At 47.4% G+C, this 23,176-nt stretch overlaps 1 protein-coding gene across 1 annotated transcript in view; it reads right to left on the bottom strand.

Annotated features, from left to right (window-relative positions):
• Window positions 1-23,176, bottom strand: part of CTNNA1 (catenin alpha 1) — a 111,574-nt gene that overhangs the window by 86,658 nt on the left and 1,740 nt on the right. The window contains exons 2-5 of the mRNA XM_068698147.1: window positions 10,123-10,229; window positions 8,198-8,393; window positions 942-1,108; window positions 31-150 (exon numbers count right to left, since the gene is read on the bottom strand). Coding sequence (XP_068554248.1) covers window positions 31-150; window positions 942-1,108; window positions 8,198-8,393; window positions 10,123-10,227 — 588 coding nt within the window. The 5' untranslated portion in view covers window positions 10,228-10,229. The remainder of the gene's footprint in view (window positions 1-30; window positions 151-941; window positions 1,109-8,197; window positions 8,394-10,122; window positions 10,230-23,176) is intronic.

The following is a 23,176-nucleotide window of genomic DNA, read 5'->3' on the forward strand; positions in this document are numbered from 1 at the left end:
ATACAGAAGAAAGAGCTGCCATCACTATACCTGCTGCCTTTTGGCTGCCATGATGTTAAGTTTGTCCACCTCTGGTTTGAGGGCTTTGTACTGGATACCCAGATCCTGCTCTGTGCCAGCATTCCTTAGTTTCAAGATACCTTCTTCCACCTGAAAGAATATACAGATATATTTGCATATTTTTCCGAGCATTCCAGTACACAGTTTAGAAAGTTATGGGCTTTCAGAACGGGCCTCATAGCAGACAAAGTGATCTTCCTCTCCTGCCTTTCATTGTTTGGAGAGAGACGTGTCAAGGGCTAACAGTACTTCAGGCTGAGCTACTGCTCCATGCTCACCAGCTAGCAGGGACAGCCAGGCATGCGTGTCTCAAAGAGCCCAGGGCCCTGGCAGAGCCCCGGCTGCGGCTGTCAAAGGGTAAGAGTGGAGCCCTCAAACCCGAGCTGAAGCCAGCCCAACGCCAAGCTGTGCTGCATCTCAGGTTCTGTACAAGCCACCCACCTCCTGCTCATAAAAATAAAAGCCTTCCTTCTATATTCCACATTCATTTGATTTAGTCCACTGAAGCTACTTGTTCCTACTAATAACTAGTCACATCTGCTAGATACAGGGGAGTAGTAGTCAATAAGAAAACCAAATTATTTCTTTTGATTAAACGATTTATCATCTGCTGTTCACAGACCACAGTGCATTAGTCTCAATACTAAAAGTTGAGAATGAAGTGCAACGCAGAGTCAAAAGCCACTGACAACATCTGTCAGATGTTTTTACACTCCTTAGCTGCACACATTCTGCTAAGAGAAAAAAAAAAAACTGCCAGCATCACTGCTCCAGAGGCAAGCCGCTGGGAGTGAGCTCCAGGGTCAGTACAGCAGGCAGGAGGCAAAGCCAGCCGGCAGAGCCAGCGCGGCGTGCGAGGCACGGCTCAGAGCTGCACTTACTACTTTGAGCTGGACAAGCAGCTTGTAGACGTCTGCCATGTCAGCCAGGATCAGCAGGCGGGTGACAGCGGAGAGGAGGGCGCGCGCCGCCCGGACCATGTTCCCTCGTTTCACCGAGGAGCAGGGGTCATCGGCAAACTCCCCAGAGGCAGTCTTCATCAAGCCACCTGCGCGAAAAAAGATTGTCCCACTTTTATTGGCATGGCACTTCGGGCAGGGCGGTAAGGATTCCTGGGGGAGCTGATTTGGAAAACAAAATGCATTTGCTTAAATACAGCCAGCAACCCCAGCACGGGGCTGCCTCTGAGTGCGGTCACCACACAGAATGGGGAGAGTGGGGCAGGAGGGAGGAAGGGCTCAGTAACAACACTTTGGTCCTTATCTCAAATTATACAGGTGCTGTAATAAGCCACAATCCCCTAGGGACACAAACACAACACGGCACGGCCGTTCCGAGCAGAACTGCAGTCTCTGGCTATTTCAGACTACAATGCTTTCAAAGCTCCAGTGAAAGCTTTGCTTTTAAGCCAAAAGCAGCAGCGTGTCCTGTAAACGCACGGGGAAGCGCCACAGCTCGTGGGGCTGTAAACAACTCGGGGCGATGACCTGGCTGGCTGCGGCGCCGCTTGCACTCGGGGCAAGGCTGTGCTTCGTGACACGCTCCAGCATTTCATAGCCTGTGGGGCTGCATCTGCTGCGGGAGGAGACTGGGCTTCAGATGGTAACCGCGCAGTTGGGTAACCACGAAAAGCAAAGGCTGCTTTAAACAACAGCAGAAATTCCTCTAAAAGCCCGAAGAATCATTTCTGCGCGTATTCAGATGTAAAATTTGGATTCTTCCCCCCCACACACACACCTTGCCCCCCGAGGGGCAGCGTTTTGTTCCCACCGTCACAGCGGGGAGGTTTGGCATCCGCTCCAGTGCTCTTGGTCTTTGCTGTGCTTTAGGACCATTTAGCAAACGGCTAGGATTTAGTTTAGCAAACGCTAGGTATCCAAGGTCACAGATCTGTGGGCAATGGGAGGTGACCAGGAAAGCACACCAACTGCTTTATGACTAATTGCTGTGTCAGAGGCTTCCCAAACCTGCACGAAAGCGTCCACATGGCCAAAGGCCAGAAGCAGAATAGCACATTTTTCACAGATAAGGGAAGAGCCTCAACCAGTGCTGCAGAAATGAAAGCTGATCAGTTCCCAGCAATCCCACTACCAAACGGGGCTGGGAGAGGCCCGCATCTAAATCCCAAGACGATGCTGTGCCAGCACTGCCAAGAGCTGCCCGCTCCCCCAGCCAGGCAGCGAGCGGGGCACATCCCCTATTTGGGACACATATTTTGACTACTCAAAAATCCCCTACAGCTGGAGAGCCTGAGGTTCACCATCCACACGCTTGCCCTGGAAGAGTTTCCAGCGCCCAAGCTCTCTGCACCTCCAGAGCTCAGCCCAGCCCCAGCACAGCCAGCAGCCTGGCCGAGCAGCTGTACCCACACACTCAGTTTTGTTCAGATGTGCCCTCCTATGCAACACCCTTCCATCATCTTAAATACTACTACGAAGAATGGCACACAACATTTTAAGATGAAAATGCACCACTTCAGCACTGTGACACATGAAAAAGCTGCTGTACAAGTGCAGATGAGCTATAAATGTCAATCTCAAGCCATCCCTTACCCAACTTTTTGAGGACCATGACTCATTACTTTAACAAGCGTTAAGAGCTTTAGTCTTTCTGTTGGTGAAAGAGACAAATGTTCCTCCGGTGCTGGAAAAATGACAACCAGCCATGAAATTATGAAATTATGTAGCTGACAGGACTCTCTTTATTTATTCTGGAAAAGACTAATAATAGTGAAATTCATTTCATCACCCCAAGTATACAAATCGATAAACCATCGCAGCATTTAAGATACATGCCACAACCGAGCTCGTGACAAATATTCCCCCCTTCATCCACGTGTAAAATTTGCACTTTCCCAATCCCCCCAAAACAGTCATGTTGTTTTCACCAATTTCCTATTCCAAACAACCTAGAGGTGGCCACTTACTTTGCTCAAACCTCAGCAATCACTAAAACGACCCTGAAAAACAAAATTCTCTTCCACCCATCCTTTAATTCATAATTTCATATGCCAGTCTCAAAAAAAAAAAAAAAAAAAACACTATTCCTTTTTATTTTAATGAGAGATTTTAAAAGATTTAGTAAGTTTCAAACAGCTTGTCAGAGTGTCAAAAGACAACCAGCTCTCTGGAATTAATGGAAGATGAAAGTTGTTGCTTTTTTTTTTTTCCTCCACAAATTAAAGAAAGCTAACTCTCAGACTTTTTATGAAGAACTCTCAGCAGGTGCAGTTATTTTAACTAGATTCAAAGGGTAGTAGGGAACAGTGCCCTGACCTTTGTACGCAGCCAGGTACTGCGTGTGGGTGTTCATTAGGAGTTCGACTCTGAACCAACATGGTCTTCTCATTTTCAAATTGAAGCCAGAAGCAGCAAAGCAAGTTTAAAAGTAGGATTTCAAGAATTAAATAAAAAAATACACTGCAAAAGAGTCAGACTGCAACTTAGATTATACAGCTGATATGAATTCCTATACGAGTAATCTGTTTTTCCAATACCACCTTAGATTCTTTCACTAGATATTATAAGGGAGAGATAATAAAAGAGAGTCAAGGGAAGAAGAGGCAATGGTAGCCATACTATGATCCTGTCAATAAAACGCTAAGAATTCAATTAAATCTAATGGAACAAAGCCCATTTCAGAAATAGTAAGATTTTAGTCCATCAAAAGAAAATTACCATTTTCTAGTCTCATTCCCACTATGCCCACAGGGTCTGACAGCACTTTCAGACAGCACTATTAATCCTCCTCGGCAGCGTGGTGCACGATGACCATGACAGAAAAGCTTTCTCTACATGAGCACCGCCTGGGCGCTGATCGGAGGCGGAGATGGGCAGAGGGGAGGCAGGGAAGCCCTATGTGCAGTTAGGACACACACAGGCACCGATGCTTTTTTTTTTTTTTAATTCCCCCTCCCTAAGCCACAAATTCGTGCCCATGCATCATCTCGTGCCCTTCAGCACCTTGCAGTTTAAAGCCTGTCTGCAGGCTGCTCCTGTCACGGTATCAGCAGCACAAGGAGTGCCACCAGCACGCCAGCCCCCGTATGTTCTCCCCCAGCATTTTGATGAACCACTTTTACTGCTCTGGCAGACACAGCGTGCAGAGCCCTGCCTTTGCCTGGGTCACTGTTGGTGCTCCCTGCCCGTGATCCCACAGCTCACGGCTCCTTCCCACCCCAGCCATGCCTCTGCCTGCCCGTGGCTCCCTCTTTCATTTCCCCCACGGCTGCCAATTCCCTGCCAAGTGATGGTGGAGATAAAGCCACAGCTTGAAGACTTCATTACCCTGGGTGCTGAAGTCCAACCTTCCACTAATGCCACCTTCGTTGGCCACCATGAGAGTGGGAAGAGGCTGTCCTGGCATCCTACTGGGAAGGACAAAGCCTCTTCTGCCCTCCAGCAGACGGCCAGTGACTGTATTAAAGGCTGTATTTCAGGCTTCTTTCTGCCATATCAACATGGGAATTTATACTTGTGGAAACAAAAGCTTTGTTAATTCCTTAATCTTATCTTCAGTTAAATCCATATGCTGTGTGTATGGCTCATCTGCATTTTGTGTCAGACCTCCCTTGGGTTATGGCTTTTCAAAGGTCTCAAGTCCTGGGCTGGGGAATCACTTCTAACACAAGGAGTGGCATACTCCTCAAACGTTGTTCTTGCAGGAAAACAAGTGAGAACTCTTTGCAGCCTTTCAAGAAATTAAGCTAACTGGTCACAACAGAGCTGTAAAGTTGAGTTTTTCCAAGAACTCAGTGTTTAACATGAAGCTATTCATGCAGCTGGCTTCCTTCTGGCCTTTTGAAATCCTTAAGCTGCGCGTCTCGTGTGAAGTACAGCTGAAAAAAAAAAAGCTTTACACTTTCATAATTTGCCCCACTGTTCAGTTTTGGAGAAAACTTACTCAAACATAGGGCTGAAAGGAACCATGCTGAATCAGTCTGTCCACTTCCCTGCAACCACAGCCACGCGACATGATCAAAACCCACAGGACTCATAAAACTATTCATTCTCTTACATCAAACCCTACACACAGGCTCGTGCTTTCTAATTTTAAGCTTTAATTTTTGGTCTGTCATGTAAAATTACCACTGGAAGACAGGCAACAGTAAGAACACAGGTAATACCCTGGATTCTCATGCTCACACGGATACACAGAGGAAGTGAGCTATGGCCAGTTCTGCAGGAGAACAGGAACACCTTGGGCAGCCTGACCTGAGAGATCTCCTACCTGACCCCAGAGCTTGCAGCCTGTCACAGTGCCAAGCATCTGGCCCAGAAACCTCCTTGGTTCCAAAACTGCCTAACAGCACGGGCAGAGCTGGCTGCTTCACCATACAGCCAGTCCTTGTCTCTTCCAGATGGTAAAACCCTACAACAGGCTCGGGAACAGGAGCTTGCAGTGTGAGAAGTAAGGCAGGGCAAGACCATCATTGCCCCTTCCATTACCCAGCAAAACCAGAACAGCTGAAATCAACGTGAGACACTGCAAGGATGCTGAAATCAGAGCTCACAGCAGACATTTTCCCACTACTACAGCTTTTCTATACCACAGCAGGATCCATTCTGAAAAAAAAAAAAAATCTTCAGTTTTTTTTCTCCACTACTCTTAAAAATATTCTTTTTAAGAAGTTTCACTACTTCAAAATAAGTCCAAAAGTCCAAACCCTTAAAGGGCCAGAAATCCTACTTTGGGATTTCCATGAAGCTGTTTAATATTTAAAGCCAGTTGTAATTTATTCTTACATTCTAAAAATCATGAAGACTTTGAAGTGATCCACTTATATTGATTTAGTATGTAGCCATACTATCACTCATTCTAAATAGCTCTTTTCACTTCTTTGTTTTTACCCCCAACAAATGGATTTTATGAACAAGCGTGTTCACTAAAGTCATGTACCCTCTCAATCTTCTTGCTGAGCTAAAAAAAAAACTTTTTAATTTTCTCTGATGAGACAAGTTATCTATTGTCCTAATCATCTTCATAACCTCTGTCTACATTCATTCATCTTTTTTTATTACGGTATCTAAACCTCTCCCTACTCTAAATAGAGGCATTATTAATTCTATTTTCCTGTCTTCTGCAGAAGATAAATTGGGTTGTACATCTATAATCTTACTGCTGCCTTCACAGACACAGCCAGTCCACAATCACCCTTCTGCTGACCAAGGCATCCAGAGTTGCTGGAGAGCTGGGATTGTTCAGCCTGTGCCTAAAGGAAAGCTGGGGAGGGATTCTTTGTCAAGGAATGTAGCAACAGAACAAGGAGTCATATATTTAAACTAAAAGAAGGTAGATTTAGATTAGACAAAAAAAATCGAGTCCAACTGCCCGGCCACTTCAGGTCTAACCTAAAGTTAGCCTTGTTATTGAGGGCATTGTTCAAATTGCCCTTGAATGCTGACAGGCACGGGGCATTGGTACCACGCTTCCCTCATCTCTCCAGTTCATGAATCCAACCAGTCTGCCACAACACTGGAAGCAGTTCTGAAGAGCAGAGCCTGTACATAAATGGGTGGAGTTTTTTCCTGTCATTAGCACTACAGAAGCACAATCCTACCAGCACAGAGCCCTGGGCATGGCAACAACAACCCTTCCTTCCTCAGACTGCTGTCTCATTTTCCACCACTTGCTTCTAATTATCTCAAAGGTTTTATTCCCGAACGAGAGGTCACTCCACTCAGCTCCACCTGCCCAGACACTGCCACCGTGACGGGGACACAGGCTTCAGGCAGTGGTGCTGCCCCAGCAGCCAGCAAGCAGCTGTAGGCACCAGTCATATCGGGTGCATCTTTGAGCTTAACCATCACCCATGCAGCTTCCTAAAAGGGATGCAGCTGTCCCCTCTGCGCACCAGATCTCATGCAAGCCTCCTTCTGCAGGAGGAAGCAGCATCGTGACATTCAGGTGGCAGTGCTTTTTCTCCTCCAGCACCTCTCAGCTCTGAACTCCAGCTCCTCCGTCAGAGACCATGGGAAGTTTTGGCACAAAGCCTGCATAGTTTCAAAATCAAATGGGGCCAAGAAGTGAAAGGGTCATACTGAAGCTTCCTGTAGCAGTCTTTCCCACCAGCTTCTCACTGTAGCATACAACCACAAATTCAGGAAATTCAATTTTGTAATCCCCAGGACTAAGTACACCTCCCTCACACACTAATATCACTAAGAGCGATGTGAAAAATACACAGATGAACTCGGACTCCCAATAATGAGCAGCAATCAAGCTAGCACCAAAGAATTAAAGTCCTTCGAGACAATGGGGTCTCTTTTGCTGTTGCTTGTTGTTAAATTAAGCCAACTCAATTAGCCCTTTACATTGCAGCCTTCTTATGTTGATCTTTCTTTGGTCTGTCAACCTGGCTCGTCTAGAACTTAAAGCCATTTTCAAGTAATATTTCATCACTGTGCAACTTCAGCTACAAACAAGTAATTAATGCTAATGAGTTTTTCTTTTTTTGCAGCAGCAGCCGCCATTAATACCAGTTGACTGGGTTTCACTGAAGCATAGAAAAGGCTCATGACTGGAAGAATGATAAATGATTTATGAGGAACAACATTTACTAGTGCATATTTTAGAGTAAGCCAGCTCCATAGGCTTTCTTGGAAAAGACCTGTAAGAAAAGCAACAAGGAAAATGATAAAAATCAACACTAGATGTGGGGGAGGAAGTCTGGAATATTTAATCAAAGTCCTTGCATTCTGTTTGTCGCTGTTTACATTTTGCATATTCAAGACATCCAGTTCTAAGTCAATACTCAGCTCTTCCTCCTACAATGCTGTTTTGAATACATCTGAATTTTGCAGAAGGTAATCGACAAGTTTTTGAGACTTAGTTCTGTAACATTTATAGGTGGTAGTCTGTAGGGGGGAAAGTTGCTTCTTAGCCTAAATTGAGCTTTAAATACTCTTCAAAGACTCAGCCCTCCTCCCTCTCTCCTCTGAATCTCTACTTAGGAGACTTGATTTCCACATAAGCCCAGTTAATAATTTTTGCTAGAGGAAGCCAGCTAGACAAGCTGAGAAGCTACACAAGTAAACAGGAGCATAAACATTAGAAATAACAGTGAAGGGTAACGGGAACATTTTCACTTGCTATGAAAAATTCTAGTTCAAAAAGCTATCAGATGCATCTCTCTTACCTTGTTTGCGAACATCTTCCACAGCTGCTACCAGCTCCTCCTTAAGGAACTGGCTCTCTTTCGCAATCTTGTCTCCTTTGTCCAGGAAATTCTCTGTTGCTTGTTCAACTGAAGCAGCCAGCACATGGGCCTTCTTAGAGCGCCCTCGTTTTTTATTAGAGGGGCCCTTGTTGCTTGTGTTAACCAATGTCGTAACCTAAGGTTATGAACAGAAGAGAAAAAAAAACAATTTCAGATGAGAGTAAGGTCACAAGCATTTTTCTGGTTTTAGGCAGCATAGTTCTAATGCTTCCACTACTCTCAGCTCCAAAGGCTAGGCTGGCAAACAAGTGTTTTTCACTTCTCTTTAAACATTACTATGCTTTCTGATTCATTAAAGAGCTTTATAAATTCAGCTAAACTACTCAGAGATCTTTCTTATCAGAAGCAGACCTGAAAATTTCATTTTAGGAATAGAATTCTATTTGTATTTTGATGAACTGCAATCTCAATAACAGGCCACAGCTATTTGGCATTACACTAGAAAGAACCAAGTTGAGGATAATTAGGTTGGGACAGTTCTCCAGGCATAAAAAGACTTAAAACAAGGCTGAAGCCATTATCTACAGAAATCGAGCAACACAATATCCTTTCGGGTCAAAACAGTGAATATTACAGCCAGCCAACTAAACGCAAAGCAAAGAAAGGACCTCAGAGCTGAATCTGTCTTGTCAGTAAGTTAGTTCAGGTTGATTCAGAGAGGGAAAGCCCATCAGCTGGGAGTTCAGCCGTCCTTTAATGGGAAGCACTTCTATCTGGTAGCCTCTGCTCATCATGTATTACAAATAGTTGCAGCAAGGCAATTTGCTCAGCTTTCCTCTCTGCATTTTATCAGTCTCATCATTCCCAAAAGTTGAGATTGCCAGCACCGCCTTTTATACTACTTGAGGAATGAATTACAGACACTGAACTTGGACAAAAAGGTCCTTTAAACAAGTCTGCTCAGTTAAGTTTGCCAAATTAGGACTGTTAAGGAAAGGCTCCATCAGCAACTCTGGCATCAAAGCAACACAGCAGATCACCAACTGCACAGCCAAGCATCTAGAGGGGAACAAATGGCAACTCGCTTCAGAAGTATGGACTGCAACTTGGCAATTACAGGGATGCAAACACTGGAAACAACTTCATCATTTCAGCTCCTGCCCTGCACAGGCTGCGTCCAGTTCATATTGTCAGCTTAAGAACGCCACATTTCAGGAAAACGACACCAGAAGACATGAGTTAATTCTTGAGTGCACTTCAGAAGGTCTGCAGGAGAAAGGTTCTTGGAAAAAGAATCTTCAAAATGCCCAAAAGGTACAGCTTACACTTACAAGACTCATTGTAGCCTCCCTATATTCTTCTGCGCATTTCATTGAGCAACAGACACCATACAGAAATAAGCTTTTATTCACAAATCCAGTGAGAAGCGTGGGCAGAATTTCAAAAAAGCATGTATAGCTTGTAAAAGATGTACTGAAACAGTAACAAATGCCATAAAAGCATATTTCTCATGTGGGACCCAGTTAGGAGGGGTTGGTAACCAATATACAACACAAGGCTGCTATAAACGGGTTGCAAGCATTCCTTCACAGGAAACTGCTGCCCCATTGCCTTGAAATTAATAAAACAATCCACTGGGAATTTCACCATTTATCTGAATCTCTTCCCAAAGAGAACTATAACCACAGGTAACCTCAAAGAAAACTTACGAGACCTTGCTTCGAACAACCACTAATGGCTTTAAAGCAAATGGGATCTGTCTATCCTAAACCACAATTTAGAAGTGACTCAACACAACCTATTAAAAAGACATGACAAATAAGCAACATATCACACAAAAAGTAGGTGAGAAAAAAAGTGTGACAATAGGGCGGTAGGCAACCGGGCTATTAATTGGTTTTTACCTGTGTGACCAGCGGCTCCAGCAGTCTCTCCACCGCCAGTGTTCTGATCTCCAGGCTCTTGGGGTCCCATTTGAAGTTCACGGTTCCGGCAGTGACGGCCGTCATCTCTAAAGGAAGAGAGCTCCATCAGTGCATGGTTTGATCAGCTCCCTCGGAACTTATTTGGAAACAGTATAGGTTTGGAAGTAAAACTGTGCAAACAACAAAACCAAAGAAGCACCCCAATGCCCCAGTACGTGAATCAGAACAGCGAGAGGACAGGTAACACCGGCTACTGATCAGGGGTCCCCAAGCAATGAGAAAGGGCCTCAGAGGCGAGGTGGGACTGGAGACCTGAAGCTGGAGGCGAAGCAGATCACCCCTGCCCACTGCCACCACCCCTGGGGCAGCCAGCTCCTGGCTCCAGCAGCACCCCGCAGCTGCTGGCTTGCCCCAGGGGCTCAGCACCACTCAACGCTGGTGCTGCAAATGCTTCAGCAAACAAGGAGCCGGGGGCCAGCTCAACTCGCTCATCCCATTCAGCCTCATGAAGTACAGGAGTAAAGGAGCGAATGTTAGGTCAGCCCCACGCAGCCAGAGAATTCAGCTGGTTCACGTTTAGGGGCTCAGATAGCTGTTACACCTCCCCTTAACATTTACATAGGAGGGAGAGAACAGATTGGCATGAAGAGATCTCTTAAAAGCTGTCACTGAGCCCTTCCTTCCCATTGCGCTTTTATGCTGACGTCCCAATGGAACTGCTAAAATGATCCCGGAAAAGGTTTAGTGCAATTACTACAACTGGTCTCCTCTCCTCAAGGAAATGGAACCCCGATCATCAGGTTAACGCCACGGCACTACATAGCACAGCAGCTAATGCTGACGATCACAGCCATACCTCCAGTTAAAACAAGCACACAGGACCAGTTCATGGTACGTCAGACACCACAGATTGAGCTCATCCTGCTTTAGGTTGTCCTCAAAACACAAACCTGGGCTCAGCATTGCCTTGAAACTTGGTGTTCTCAGAAAGCCGGGAAGAGTCATCAATTCTCAACATCTCCTTCCCCCCTCCTCCTAAGCACTCCTGCCAGAGTTGCTTTCAAAGCTTCTCAGCTGGTATTTTCACATCTTGCTCTGGACAGGACACTGCCTGCACAGCACCTCAGAAGACAGACTGCTCCGACAGCACCAGGCGTCCCCGAGCTGCCAGGCGAGCACAGCAGCCCGCTATTTTTAAGCAGGAGGCAAAGCACTAATTTTGGTACCCAACCATGTTTACAACACACACCAACAACCAAGTGTTTTACAGCAGCACGGGCAGTTACACAGCAGCACGCACACGGATGGTTAATTCCCATTCAAAACAAAATCTCCAGCACCGGAGAAGCTCAGAGCAAGGCAGCAGGAGGTCAGGGCCAAGCATCACCTGGCTGCAGCCAGCAGCGCCTTCGGCAGGTGTCTGACACCAAGGAGACGACACCAAGGAGGCAACACAAGTGATAAAACACTCGCTATGATACCAGAACAAATCTTTGCCCTGAGAAGTGTCCACACGGTCACATAGCGAGGCACAGCTCTGCAAGGCGCAGGGCAGGAGCACCCACCTCACCTGCACAAACCTCTCCACTCCCTCCGTGCCCCAAGCGCCTACGCTGCTGCAGGGAACACAAACTTTAAGAGCTGAAAGCTTAGAGAAGGGGAATAAGGAGAGGCCGATGTTAGCGTGTGAAATACTCCTGATGGTTTTAAAGCAAAAAGCTGGAAGGCACAGACAAAGGGCCGAGCTGCGACACCTCCCTGCCATGGCAGGGGGAGGAGGGCTGCCTCCACTTCCTCACCCCAACAACAGCGAGTCCCAGGCAGGGACTCACAAGGTCACTGTCCTCATCTCCCCCTTTTTGTTCTGCTGCTCCAGCTTTGCACCAGCTCGTGCCAGGGCCCAGATGTGCCAACGCTGGCACCAGGCGAGCAGCATGGCTGGCGTGGGAAGAGCAGCAGGCTGCAATGCGACCTCAGCACAACATCAGGAACCACAGGCTCAGGCTCTCCAAAATCCTGCACATCCACACTGCTCCCCAAGGTCAGTAACAGCAAGCTCTCCTCCCTCCGCAAAGGTAAGTTTTTCAGGTGCCAGCCTGTAAAAATGCATTCAGAAACCCCCCTCTGCCCACACACATCCCCCTGCCCTGAGCGGGGCATGTCACTGCTTTACTCCCTCCTGGTTAGCTGGTTGTGAATGCTGCCTACGTAAATAGCCAAGAAAAATATGCTGAAAGCCTTTATGGTTTCTGAGATACATACCCAGGACTCTGGAAAGCCCATTAGCTTTCCAGGTAAAAGCTGTTTCTGTATGTTTAATGCTGTTATGCCTCTTTCAGAAACAAAGCGCGGGGCTGGAGGTAACAGCAAGAAGATACATTAATTGTATTAGGAGGATAATGAAGGCAATTCATCTGAAAACAAGTTCGTATGACGGCTCACGAATTGGCCAAAAGTAATGGTCCATAAAACCACTTAGTATGAACTTTATTGAAGTTTATCTTAAAAACATGGCTTGGTACCAACTACACCGTTTGGCAGCTACAGCTCAGGTACCACTCGCACGCTGCAGTAAATACGAAGCTTTAAATACTCACGAAGAACACAGCAAAAGGTGAGAGCCTTCAAATACGTGTGTGAATTGGGTGCTTTGGGGGGATAAAGGGACAGCTGCCAGGGACAAGCGAAGGCAGGGCTGCACGCCTGAGATAGGGAAGCTGTGATTTGGTGGCACTTCTTGTGCCTGCTGAAGTTTGTGCCCCTTGGATCCCCCCAGGCTAACATCCAGCACACAGCGCCAGCGGACGGGGTCGCAGTGCAAAGTCTGTAATATGTAACAGAGATGAACATCCCCTGGAAAGCTGGACGCCACTGCAGGCCAGTGCAGCGCCTCTCGGAGCTGGGACAGCCCAGGGGCTGCGGAGGAGCCTCCCCGTGCCACAGACATACCCCAAGGAGGACATACCCCAAGCAGAACTCTCAAGGACAAAGCACTGCGTGCTACGAAGCGGAAAAGAGTGAGCAACACTCAGCCTGAAGCACTGGAATATACAGAAAGACGTCACCGCACAAGAAGCCGCGCTTGCCCTGCCCGTGGTTCCAAAAGCAGCAGGGAAGCTGCTGACGAACCGCCGCTCATCCTCCCACAGCCCTCCAGGAGCTCCTTCCCGGCTTCACATCCCACCCGCTCTGTGCTGGCAGAGCTCTGCCCATGGCTGAGCGATTAACCAGATGGGGAAGAACTGATTTGGCTGGAGGGAAAGAAATCCATTTCTGCAGGGCGGGACGCGCTGCCCATCTGGCTCACCGCGCTGCCACAAGCACTGCCAGCAGAAGCAGCCACGGGGCGAGAAGACGGCTACAAAGATGTTCAGGGGGACACGGTGCGAGGCTGGGTGCTGAAAAAACACCAAGAGGGGCTGGGAGGGCATTCCTGCTCCCTGCTCATTTCAGCCTCAGACATGAGGCCACGAGGTTAAACCACGCTCGCAGCCCAGAGGCTGACCGCAAACCCTCCAGGCCGTTCCAGCGGTCCTGACGGTGCTCGGTGTTTCTGTAGGTGCCCCGCAGTAACGCACTTCATCCTCCTGGTTCTGGCGTGCACACAAGGCCACGACAGGTGAGGGAAGATCTGGAGTTTAAGGAAGCCACTTTCAAAGCTCCCTGCTGCTTCCAGAAACTTCAGTTCCCAGCCAAGTAACATCTCTGCAAGAGCCATCCCTGGGTACCTCACCCCCTGCCTCCTCCAGCAAATCAACAGTTCAAGCTGAAGAACAGGTTCCCGTTACACTCCCAACTTCAAGCACATGCTGTTGGGGTACAGACCCTCCTTTCCCTGCCATAAACCTGCCCCAGCCTGGCACGCACCACCCGCAATGAGCTGCAAGGCTCTTGGGTTAGCCCAGCCCATACACATCACCTCACTGCGCTGCCTGCAGGGCACGGGGCTGCACAGCATGGGTGGAGGTGAACCGTGCTGTGCCATGCCGTGCCATGCCGTGCCATGCCATGCCACCCAGCTGCACCCATGGCAGTGCCCAGCCCTGCTCGGGAGAGGCTGGTGCACGGCCAGCAGCAGCTCACCCTGGCTGAAGGACACTGTGCTCTCGGCAGCCGGCACGCCGTGCACACGCTGAAGGCCACGGTGCTCTGGGAGCACAGCTAGAGGTGGCAGTGCTTTCCAGAACCACTAATTGGAGGCTTTAAGACTAACTACAGGTGCTTACTGCCAGAATAGTGGCATGCAAATAATTTCTGTTCTTTGGCAAGGGTAAGAACGAAGGCACCCAAGGCTGACGAAGGAGCCGTCCTCCAACAGCGAGCTCTGTGCACCGACACAATGGCAGCACCAGGGCAAGGTGTGCTCACGGTCGGGGTTTCCATCCAGGCTGGGCTCCCAAATGCACCCGGAGGCAGAGCTGGCCCTGGCTCAGGCAGCACTGAGCTAGCAGGGACGACCTATGCTGTACCAAGCCATCCCCCAGCCTCCTGGGCTCTGCACCACAGCAAACCTCTCCCACCGGGCAGCCGCAGCCCTAACCACGGGGCTCCCCTGCTGCAGGGCAAGCCCTACCACCTTCTGCTGTCGGCAGCAAACAAGTTGGCCTCTCCCTAAGCCTCTCACCCATCATCTTCTACCAGTCCTCAAATTTCAGCTACCCTGACACGGAGCTTCCCGAAGCCTTTCTGAACTGAAGCACAGCGCCCTTCTCTGCAGGCAGACAGCATTCCACCCGTGGTCTGAGGAACGCAGCGGGGTCAGTGCTGGGCCAAGCACAACAGCCTGCCTGCTGAATTTGAGCATTATGCTGTTCAAAAAACAAACAAGAGTGTTGCATGAGTAGTTTTGGCAGAATTTTGTCCGTACCTGGGAGGACACTCTCCATTCTCGCTCCCTGTCTGCCACCCAGCTAGCTCCCCATTTTGTGCAGCTGATCGTGCCCAGGCCCAGCAACATGCACCCCAGCACATTGTTCTGTGGCTTAGTTCTTCCTCTCCTATTTCCCTTTGCAGTCACATTCTGAATTATATCCTCTCCTCTAGTGTGCTCACAGAGTCTCTCTGGATATTCTGCGCGATGCAACGTGAATATCCCTTGTTCCATCAGGTCATAAGCCTGGCACAGGGCAGGGTTCGTGACAACCCAGCTTCATCCTCCAGCCAGAAGGCAAGCCACGCTCCTCCACTCCCAAAGGAATTCTTTTGGTTGGTTTCATTACCCAAGCACCGAACCCATCCAATAATCAGCATTCCTGCCTCCTTCCACACCTAACGCAGCGCTCCTCTCAGAGGAGGAATCGCTGCTGGCCAGGGCTGTTTGGCACACATGGGGCTTTCCAAGGAGGTTTTAAGTGGTTTTGATTGAAGCTGTTTATTTAAAGCCAAGCATACACAACTAAGAGCAGACAGCCATCCTCTAACATAACAATCTCAAAGTCCTTCTGCTCGGCTACCGAATCGTGCTCTCCACCACAAACGCAGCGAAGCCTTTACCTCTACAGAAAGCTCCAGTACTGGGATTTCACCACCTGAGGTACGACCACAAGCTATAGATGCTGCACTGACTACTCTTTAATTATTAAACCATTCCCATCACTTGAATGTATTCAGCCTCACGACAAGTTTTTGCACAGGCAGTAGAAACCAGCCAAGTGAGTACTCCCTTTGGGTAAACCTGCATCTCATCAGTGCCCCTGGGGGCACAGTGCCCACCCGCAGCCACCCCCAGCACCTTTCTGCACGTACCCCTGGTACCGCCATGCAGGACGCCTGCAGGGAGCCACCTGAAGCCACCAGCCAGCACGCAGAAGTGCACCTTCACGTAGCTGCTGCTGTAACAAGTCTCTAAGTAGCTTGCATTAAAAAAGAAGGAAAAAAATAAAGGAATAAGTTCTGTAAGAGCAGGTTTTCACACCTGCAATTTCCTCTGGCTATCGTTAAGAAGATGGAAGCAACCTCACCAGCATTCCTGGGACCACAGCAATGACTGCACAGCTCCCAATGAACTTTTTTTGGAGCAGTAACTGCTAGCAGCAGCCTCCCGCCTTCCTTACGTAAGCGTTAGGCTTTGATTGTTCTGTTCTGGCATCATTATCTTGCCTCAAAGGAGCTGGAATGGCGGTGCAAGCCAAATCACAGCAAGCACGGGCAATTACTGGTTTATTCATGCCACATTAAGGCTTCAAGTCATGGATGATATCCTTACAGGATGCAAGAACCAAACTCGTGCTTGTGCCTGCTTAACTGTCCAGATGGATACGGCTGTACGGCCCAACAAGCTTCCCATTTATTTCTGTATGGCTTGTGGCTTCCAAAATACACCTAGGAGTCTAACTACACACAAAGAAAACTGATGAGGTATCGGGCACTGCTCTACAGGGTGCACAGGCTTCTCCTTAGCGAAAGGATCTCTCTTATAACCAAGATTTATTTTCACATTCTAGCTGCAAAACTTTACATTTGGGGAAGGGAGACACCACAGCCTGCGCAGGGAGCTATCAGCATTCCCAGTAAACCCACTCATTCCATCTTCAGGAAAATACTGGTGCCACTTATGCCAGAACATGCAATACTGACACCCAGAAGACACCTTCCAAAATCAGCACAAGTAATCACCAGGTTTCTAACCCATGCGTTTCAGCTGCTCTTTGGATCAGGACTGCAGCCAGGCAGAAGGGCCATGCACCCGCAGTTTCAGAGAGGAGCAGCATCCCTCGCTAACTCAGCTCTGCAGCAAAAGCAACCTCAACACCCGACCCCAGCCCTCTCACCACCACTCTCCCTAAATTTAAGCTTGTGCCGACAGCACTTGCAGACAGGACAAGCAGACCCAGCTGGAGCGGGGATGTCAGAGCCCAGGTGAGAGCCGTACATCTGCGGGACCACTTCAGTGCCGCTGCTGAGAGCCCTCTTCCCACCCCTGAGGCTCAAATCCCTGGTGAAGTAAGGCTTCCCTGAGCCATTAATGGCAGAAGAGCTGCCTGCCACTTACAGCACGAGTTTCAGACCCTAGGGGAGCCGCAGGAGCTGGAGATGTAATAGCTAGGCTGGGGCTACAGAGCACACCGCCACGAAGCCCAGGCCCTGCCAGCACAGGTTCCCGTTACCGATGTAAGTTAGCAGTGAGTGAACGTGAGGAAAAAGGGACAACCTTTTCACAAATGAATTTGTGCCACAAGCGTTCCTCAAAGTTTGTAATAAATTGACCTACTTTATCAGTTGGCACAACAATTTGCCAGTTCTGCAAAATTAATTCTTGTTTAGCTTGCAAAAAAAACCAAAAACACACAATTGCTAGCAATAAAAGGCAAACAAACCCGGGGTATTTTCATCCGGATCTTCTTCAGCTCTCCATAAAAGTGCAGTTTAAGCTGTGGAGTTAGAAATAACCAGGACCTGACCCCACTCCAACCACATTTCCATTCCCAAATGGATGCGTGGTTATGCAATACCATTCAGTGCTTTCAGCTGACCCCATCTCCCACATCTGGGCTTTCATTAACAGTTATGGAACTGCAGTATGCAAATACGGGGGCTGTTGGAGCTGACACTTGTGTTTTGAAAGAAGAGAAATGAGACTCTTCTAATTAGAGGTTTGATAAAAGAATTTGCTTAAACATGGACAAAATGGACAGTCTATACTGAGAGAGAGTAAACACGATACTGTTCTCAACTGCGCCACCAGCACAGAAACAACTGAAGACTACAGAGCAAGAACTCACCATCATGTTACAGAAGTGAGAAAGCATTTTCTCCATTGCCTTTTCCATTTGCATAAACTACTGAGAGAGCAACAGCCACTAAAGCAAAGAAGAACGTGAGCTTAAAGATTCCTCGGAAGTACAATGCTTTCTCAAGTTTCAACCAAGTCATTTAGAATTTCTTTCCCAGGCCTTCGCTTGCATTCAGGAACACTCATCTACAAAGTGACAAAGCAATTAGTGGGGGGAAAAATACAGAATAAAATCCAGAAGTGATAATGCCCAGAAATTCTCTTTATGCACACGGCAACCTTCAATAACATCTTTTCACTATAAACAAGGAATTAGTTATGTGGGAATAAGAATTGCACCATCATTGCACGCCTCCAGACAACTCTCAACTTGCAGCTCCACCAACACATGCTGCTGGTTAAGAAGGAAGGAAAAACACAAAAACAAACCCCAGGATGAAGAGCGAACATGAATGTAATACACAAGTGTTGTTTGGATGAGCTAAGTGTCTTTTAACTGACTGCAATTATCTGGAGGAATAAGTACGGGAGGATGCTCTAACAAACACCTCCTCTCCCCACCAGCCTGGAACAAAGCCGAAGATGCTGCCAACGTGGAGGGGATGGACCAACAGCAGCCTCACATCTTCTCCAGAAGAGCAAATCAGGTAGTAATAATTAAAAAAAAGCTGTTGTAATAGATTTTTGGATGCACACCGCAGCTTTCTGCAAAGCCACAGCCAGACCCACCAGGCACGAAGTCGCTGTGAGTACGTAGCAGTCTGCCCAGACAGGAGCCCCTGCCCATCACTGCCTTAACGTGTGGATGGCCAGTGAAAGCAGCTTTTGGAATTAAAAATAATAATAATAAATCTCATTAATCCACCTAGATTTCCAAAAACAGGAAGAAGGAACTGGAAGGTTTGAGAGGAAGGAGTCATTGCTTGATGGTTTTTGCTGGGGGAGAAAAAGAGAGGGAGGGTTAATCTGCTAACAGTGATTTACTGAGTTAAAAAAGGAGTTACAGTCTGATTAAAGAAACTTTTCTCTCTCTCCCCTCACCTCCAAGAGCAAGAAATAAGACACAGCTCCTGTCCTGTCCTGCCTTTCCACCAGCACTCGGGTTCTGCTGAACTCCACACCTTTCACTGATAGCCACTGACTTGCCAGACCCACAACGACGTTCATTGAACACAACCAAACGATCCTGACCATTTCCTGCAAACTCAGTAAAACGGCTTAGACAACCTGATGGTAGAGTACTGATACACACAGACAAGAAAGGAACTTTTGTCCCCCCAGCCCTTTCAGGCTATAGGATTTTTAACCCTGTACAACTAGCTTGCATTACTCTGCTTCGCTACAAATAAGCCTTCCAGCTTTTTTCTTTTTTACTGGTGTTTGTTGCATTGTATTTCATTGCTTTTCTCCCTAATCCCAGCTAAAAGTGAAGAAAAAAATAAAAAAAAACAATTATACTGCTCTCTTCAGTGTATTAGTACAAAATTAGAGCACTTTGAGGACTCCAGCAGCAGTGGAAGTGCCCTGGACCAACAAGCAATGGCTAAGCCCACTGCCCTAGGAGCACTCCCCACAGCTCTGCTCTTAGGGCGTGTTGCTTAATGTTCATTAGGAAACATGTTTCCAGTTGTAACAGCAGAGATTCGTAATTAAACACATTTTCCAAGTGGCAGTAACTATAAACCAATACTTCATAGAGAAATTTCAGCCCTTTTCATACGACCAAACCAGAGGATGGCTTTCTGCTCTCCCAGAAAATCCAGCATGTTCCTCCTTTGTATAAAGCCTTAACTCCCAGCCAGGTTTGTGGATTTGAAAGAAGTTAAGTCATTGAACTGTGCCTTTTGGAAACAATGACCTTTTCTTACGTTTTACTTCCTCCTTTTATTGCTTGCTTGTTCCCCTCCCGTTTCAGGATGGCGTTACACACTCCCACCGCCCAAGAAAGAGACAGAGAGGGATACGGAGACGAGAAGCTGAACGATTATGAAAGGTGGCCAGGGTCAGAAGTTCTGAACGGGGCCACCACCTACGAGCATCCATCAGAGCTCCGAGGCATCACATGGAGCCACTAGTGTGACACAGAAGGCATGGGACTGTCCCTGGGGTTCCTGCCCTATCCCCTCCTTCTGGTGGTGTTACCTGGCAGAGGACCCGTAATTTCAGACCTCACCAAGGACCAGGAGATGGGCACAGAGCTGATGGGACCCATCCAACCAAGGCCTCCCCGCAGCCAGGGGCGTGCAGGCAGGACGGGAGGCTGGGCGGGCATCTCAGCCGCGCTCATCACATCGCACCAAGCGCCCCGCTCACCACCTCCAGCTCCTTGTTCTGACTTCTCATCCTTTAAATAAATTATTTCAATTCCAAGATGGCTCAGACACCTGGACACCAGGTACTGCTCGAAACGAACTGTTCCTCCACACTGACAAATCACACGTGAAGCCCGTACGGAGCTCGTCACCTCCACACATACCCGCAAATGTTATTTTATGAATTATCCAAGATCCCAAGCATCTCCTCGACATTGAGCAATGAGACTCGCTAGGTCTCCGAGTCATGCCAAAGGAAATTAGTTTTACAAGCATACATTACAATGACACATTTGCAAGCAGGATGGTACAGGACAGGCAGCTTGTACATCTCCATTAGCTGCATTTACGCAGCAGAGACCCGCGTGCACCTTCCCTCGTCTGTCTGCACACAGCCAGCTCTGTCCTCTGAATACAATTATTATTCTAGTCAATAAAAAAAATTACCTTTCTATGGCTCCAGCTGAAAATCTCAAGAGCACTTTGCAAAGATGAATACTGACTTGCCCAGTGCTACGCAGGTTAAACACCATTTTATAGGCACACAGCTCAGCCTTGTTTACATGAAAAATTAAGCTGACCCTTCTGGGTATGCGAAGCTATATTGCTAGTGTAGCCTTTGTGCAGACTATTTAAGTGGATCTCGTAGGCAGAGTTTGTATCACCCAGAAAAAAAGACAGGACACGAAAAATCCTCCCTTAAAGCCTTAGAGCTGCTTTACCACCTGTGAAAGCACCCAAAATAAACTGAACGAACAAAAACTTCGAACCCTTGAGGGGGTGGGAAAGGCGGTACAAGGGCAAGGGTTAAAAAAATGTTCCTGGTAGCACCACTTCTTTGTACTTCTTACTGACTCCTTTATTAATTGAAAGGAAGCAAATCTGTTATTTCCCTGAACACCCTCTCAATCTGGTGCTGCACAGCAGCAAGGACAGAAGTGTCTGACCCAAGCTTTCTCATCTCCAGAAAAAAAAATAAAACCTTCTTCTCCCGATCCTTCATCGGCTCTCCACAAGCCCTCTAATTTCACTCTCTTTTTCTTAAAATAGCTGTTGAATGCTGCTCCAGAGCAGGGAGCACCAATGGGCTCTCAGCACCCCAGACCTAACTTACACCAACATCTCATTTGCTCCCTGGCATCAGCTCCTGCTGACCAGAAAGCTTTCTGAAGTACCAGCAGCAAAGCACTGCTCTGCTCCCTAACAAGGCAGGGACAGCTTAGAAAACTGGATGTAGTTGGGAAAAAACACACAGAACTAAAACTGTATCTCATTAGCAGCAGCAAAACCCTACCTGCCACGCTGCTGCCACTGCTCTAGCTTATTTGCTCGCCCCCTCGGAAACATTAAGGAATTTAACTCACTCCTAGATCATCACGTACATCAACACTCCTCCTCTTTGTGTCATTTAATATATTAAAGCAGCCCTACTGGGGAGCTGGTGGGCATCCAGTTTGGTTCAATGTTCTCACTGCTGTTCCACTCCACCTTGGTAAGTTATCCCCTTTAGTTAGAACTGCCCCCAAGCTTGCTTTTCCCGTTTGTAGCTGCCTGATTTAAAGAAAACATTTCAAAATATATTCTGAGTTTAGATGATTAATCAAGTAGCTGTCTTATAAATTAGAAAAATGATAAAATGATAACAGAATTAAGGCGATGTCAAGGGCCTAGCGGAGAACCTCCCTTTGCAAACTGGGGTAGTTTAGATCTGAATATCGAATAATTTCCATCACTTCACACAGCACAGAATAAAGGTTGCTCCCCTTTGATTCCACCAGAGCTGTTCATAAACATCTGTGAAAGGACCAGCAGATGTTTCACATGGTGCAGCTGGGATTAACTATCAAAAATACGTAATCATGCTCAGATAAAAGGTAGCTGGCTCTTTAAAAAGAACAGTCGAGGAGGAATTATGAATCATATTTGAGTATCAGATTTGCTAGTAGGAGAGTGCTATAGTAAGCCATTACGCACAGGAAAACAGTCACACCCGTTGTCACCCTGACTGGAAGACGATGAGTCGCAGGTTTTCAGGAGAAAGATCCCTTTTGCAGCTGCAGTCACTGCATGCCTCCTGCGACTCCTTTACCTCAAAGAAAAACCTCCCTGCATCAACTCCTACCTGCCACCGTTGCTTCCCGGTGCCACAGGTCACCCTCAGTGCTCAGCTTTCCTGTTTACTTCCTCCAGCAAGGGTGCTGGTACACGGCTTTGTGAGTACTTTTTATTTTCAGTCTCACACGCTGGATTAAAATAGTATGGAGCTAAAAGTAGTAATTATCAAACATCTGCACTTTCTGTGAAGCTGCAATTCTGTTCAACCAATGCACGAGCTACAAGCTCACTGAGCGGAGCTATTCTGGATTAGCTATAAAGCTAAATTAGGGTGAATTCCCAGAAGTAATAAAGAACCCAAATCCTCAAGGTTATATACATTAACGTTCCACAACACGAGACTCGGAGCAATTTCCAATTACGGCAAGATAGTAGAAAACAGTAACAGCCATTCAAGGCTGTGCTGGGTGACTTTGTCTCAGCCTGGTATGGTCCCAACAAAGTAACAGTCACTCCTCTTTCATTCACCACGTTTCCTCTGGCGTCCAGCAATGCCCAGAGATGCCAGCAGGACTGAAGCTGACACAACACAGCAAGTGCCCTGACAGGATGGCACGGCCCCCTACGTCCTCACCCCAGGCTGACCTCGCTATCCATCTATGACGAGCAGATTGCTTCGGCCGTTAAATGCTTGTGAGCTTAACTAATTCTCTCCGTAAGAAAAGAAGTTTAGAAATCAAATCGTAACATTAGACACAAGTTCAGTGTGGGTCTGACTTTCCACTGAAGCCTATTTCCAGCCCATAAACATTTCTACTTATGTGGATTCTTTTGCAAGATCAGTTTCTCCATCTCACAGCTGCAGAAGGAAGATATTCATGCCGCCGAAAACACACAAATTAATTTGCTATTACATCTTTCAATTCACTTTATC

Source organism: Anas acuta, chromosome 14 (genome assembly GCF_963932015.1).
Source record: "Anas acuta chromosome 14, bAnaAcu1.1, whole genome shotgun sequence".
NCBI classification, from domain to species: Eukaryota; Metazoa; Chordata; class Aves; order Anseriformes; family Anatidae; genus Anas; species Anas acuta.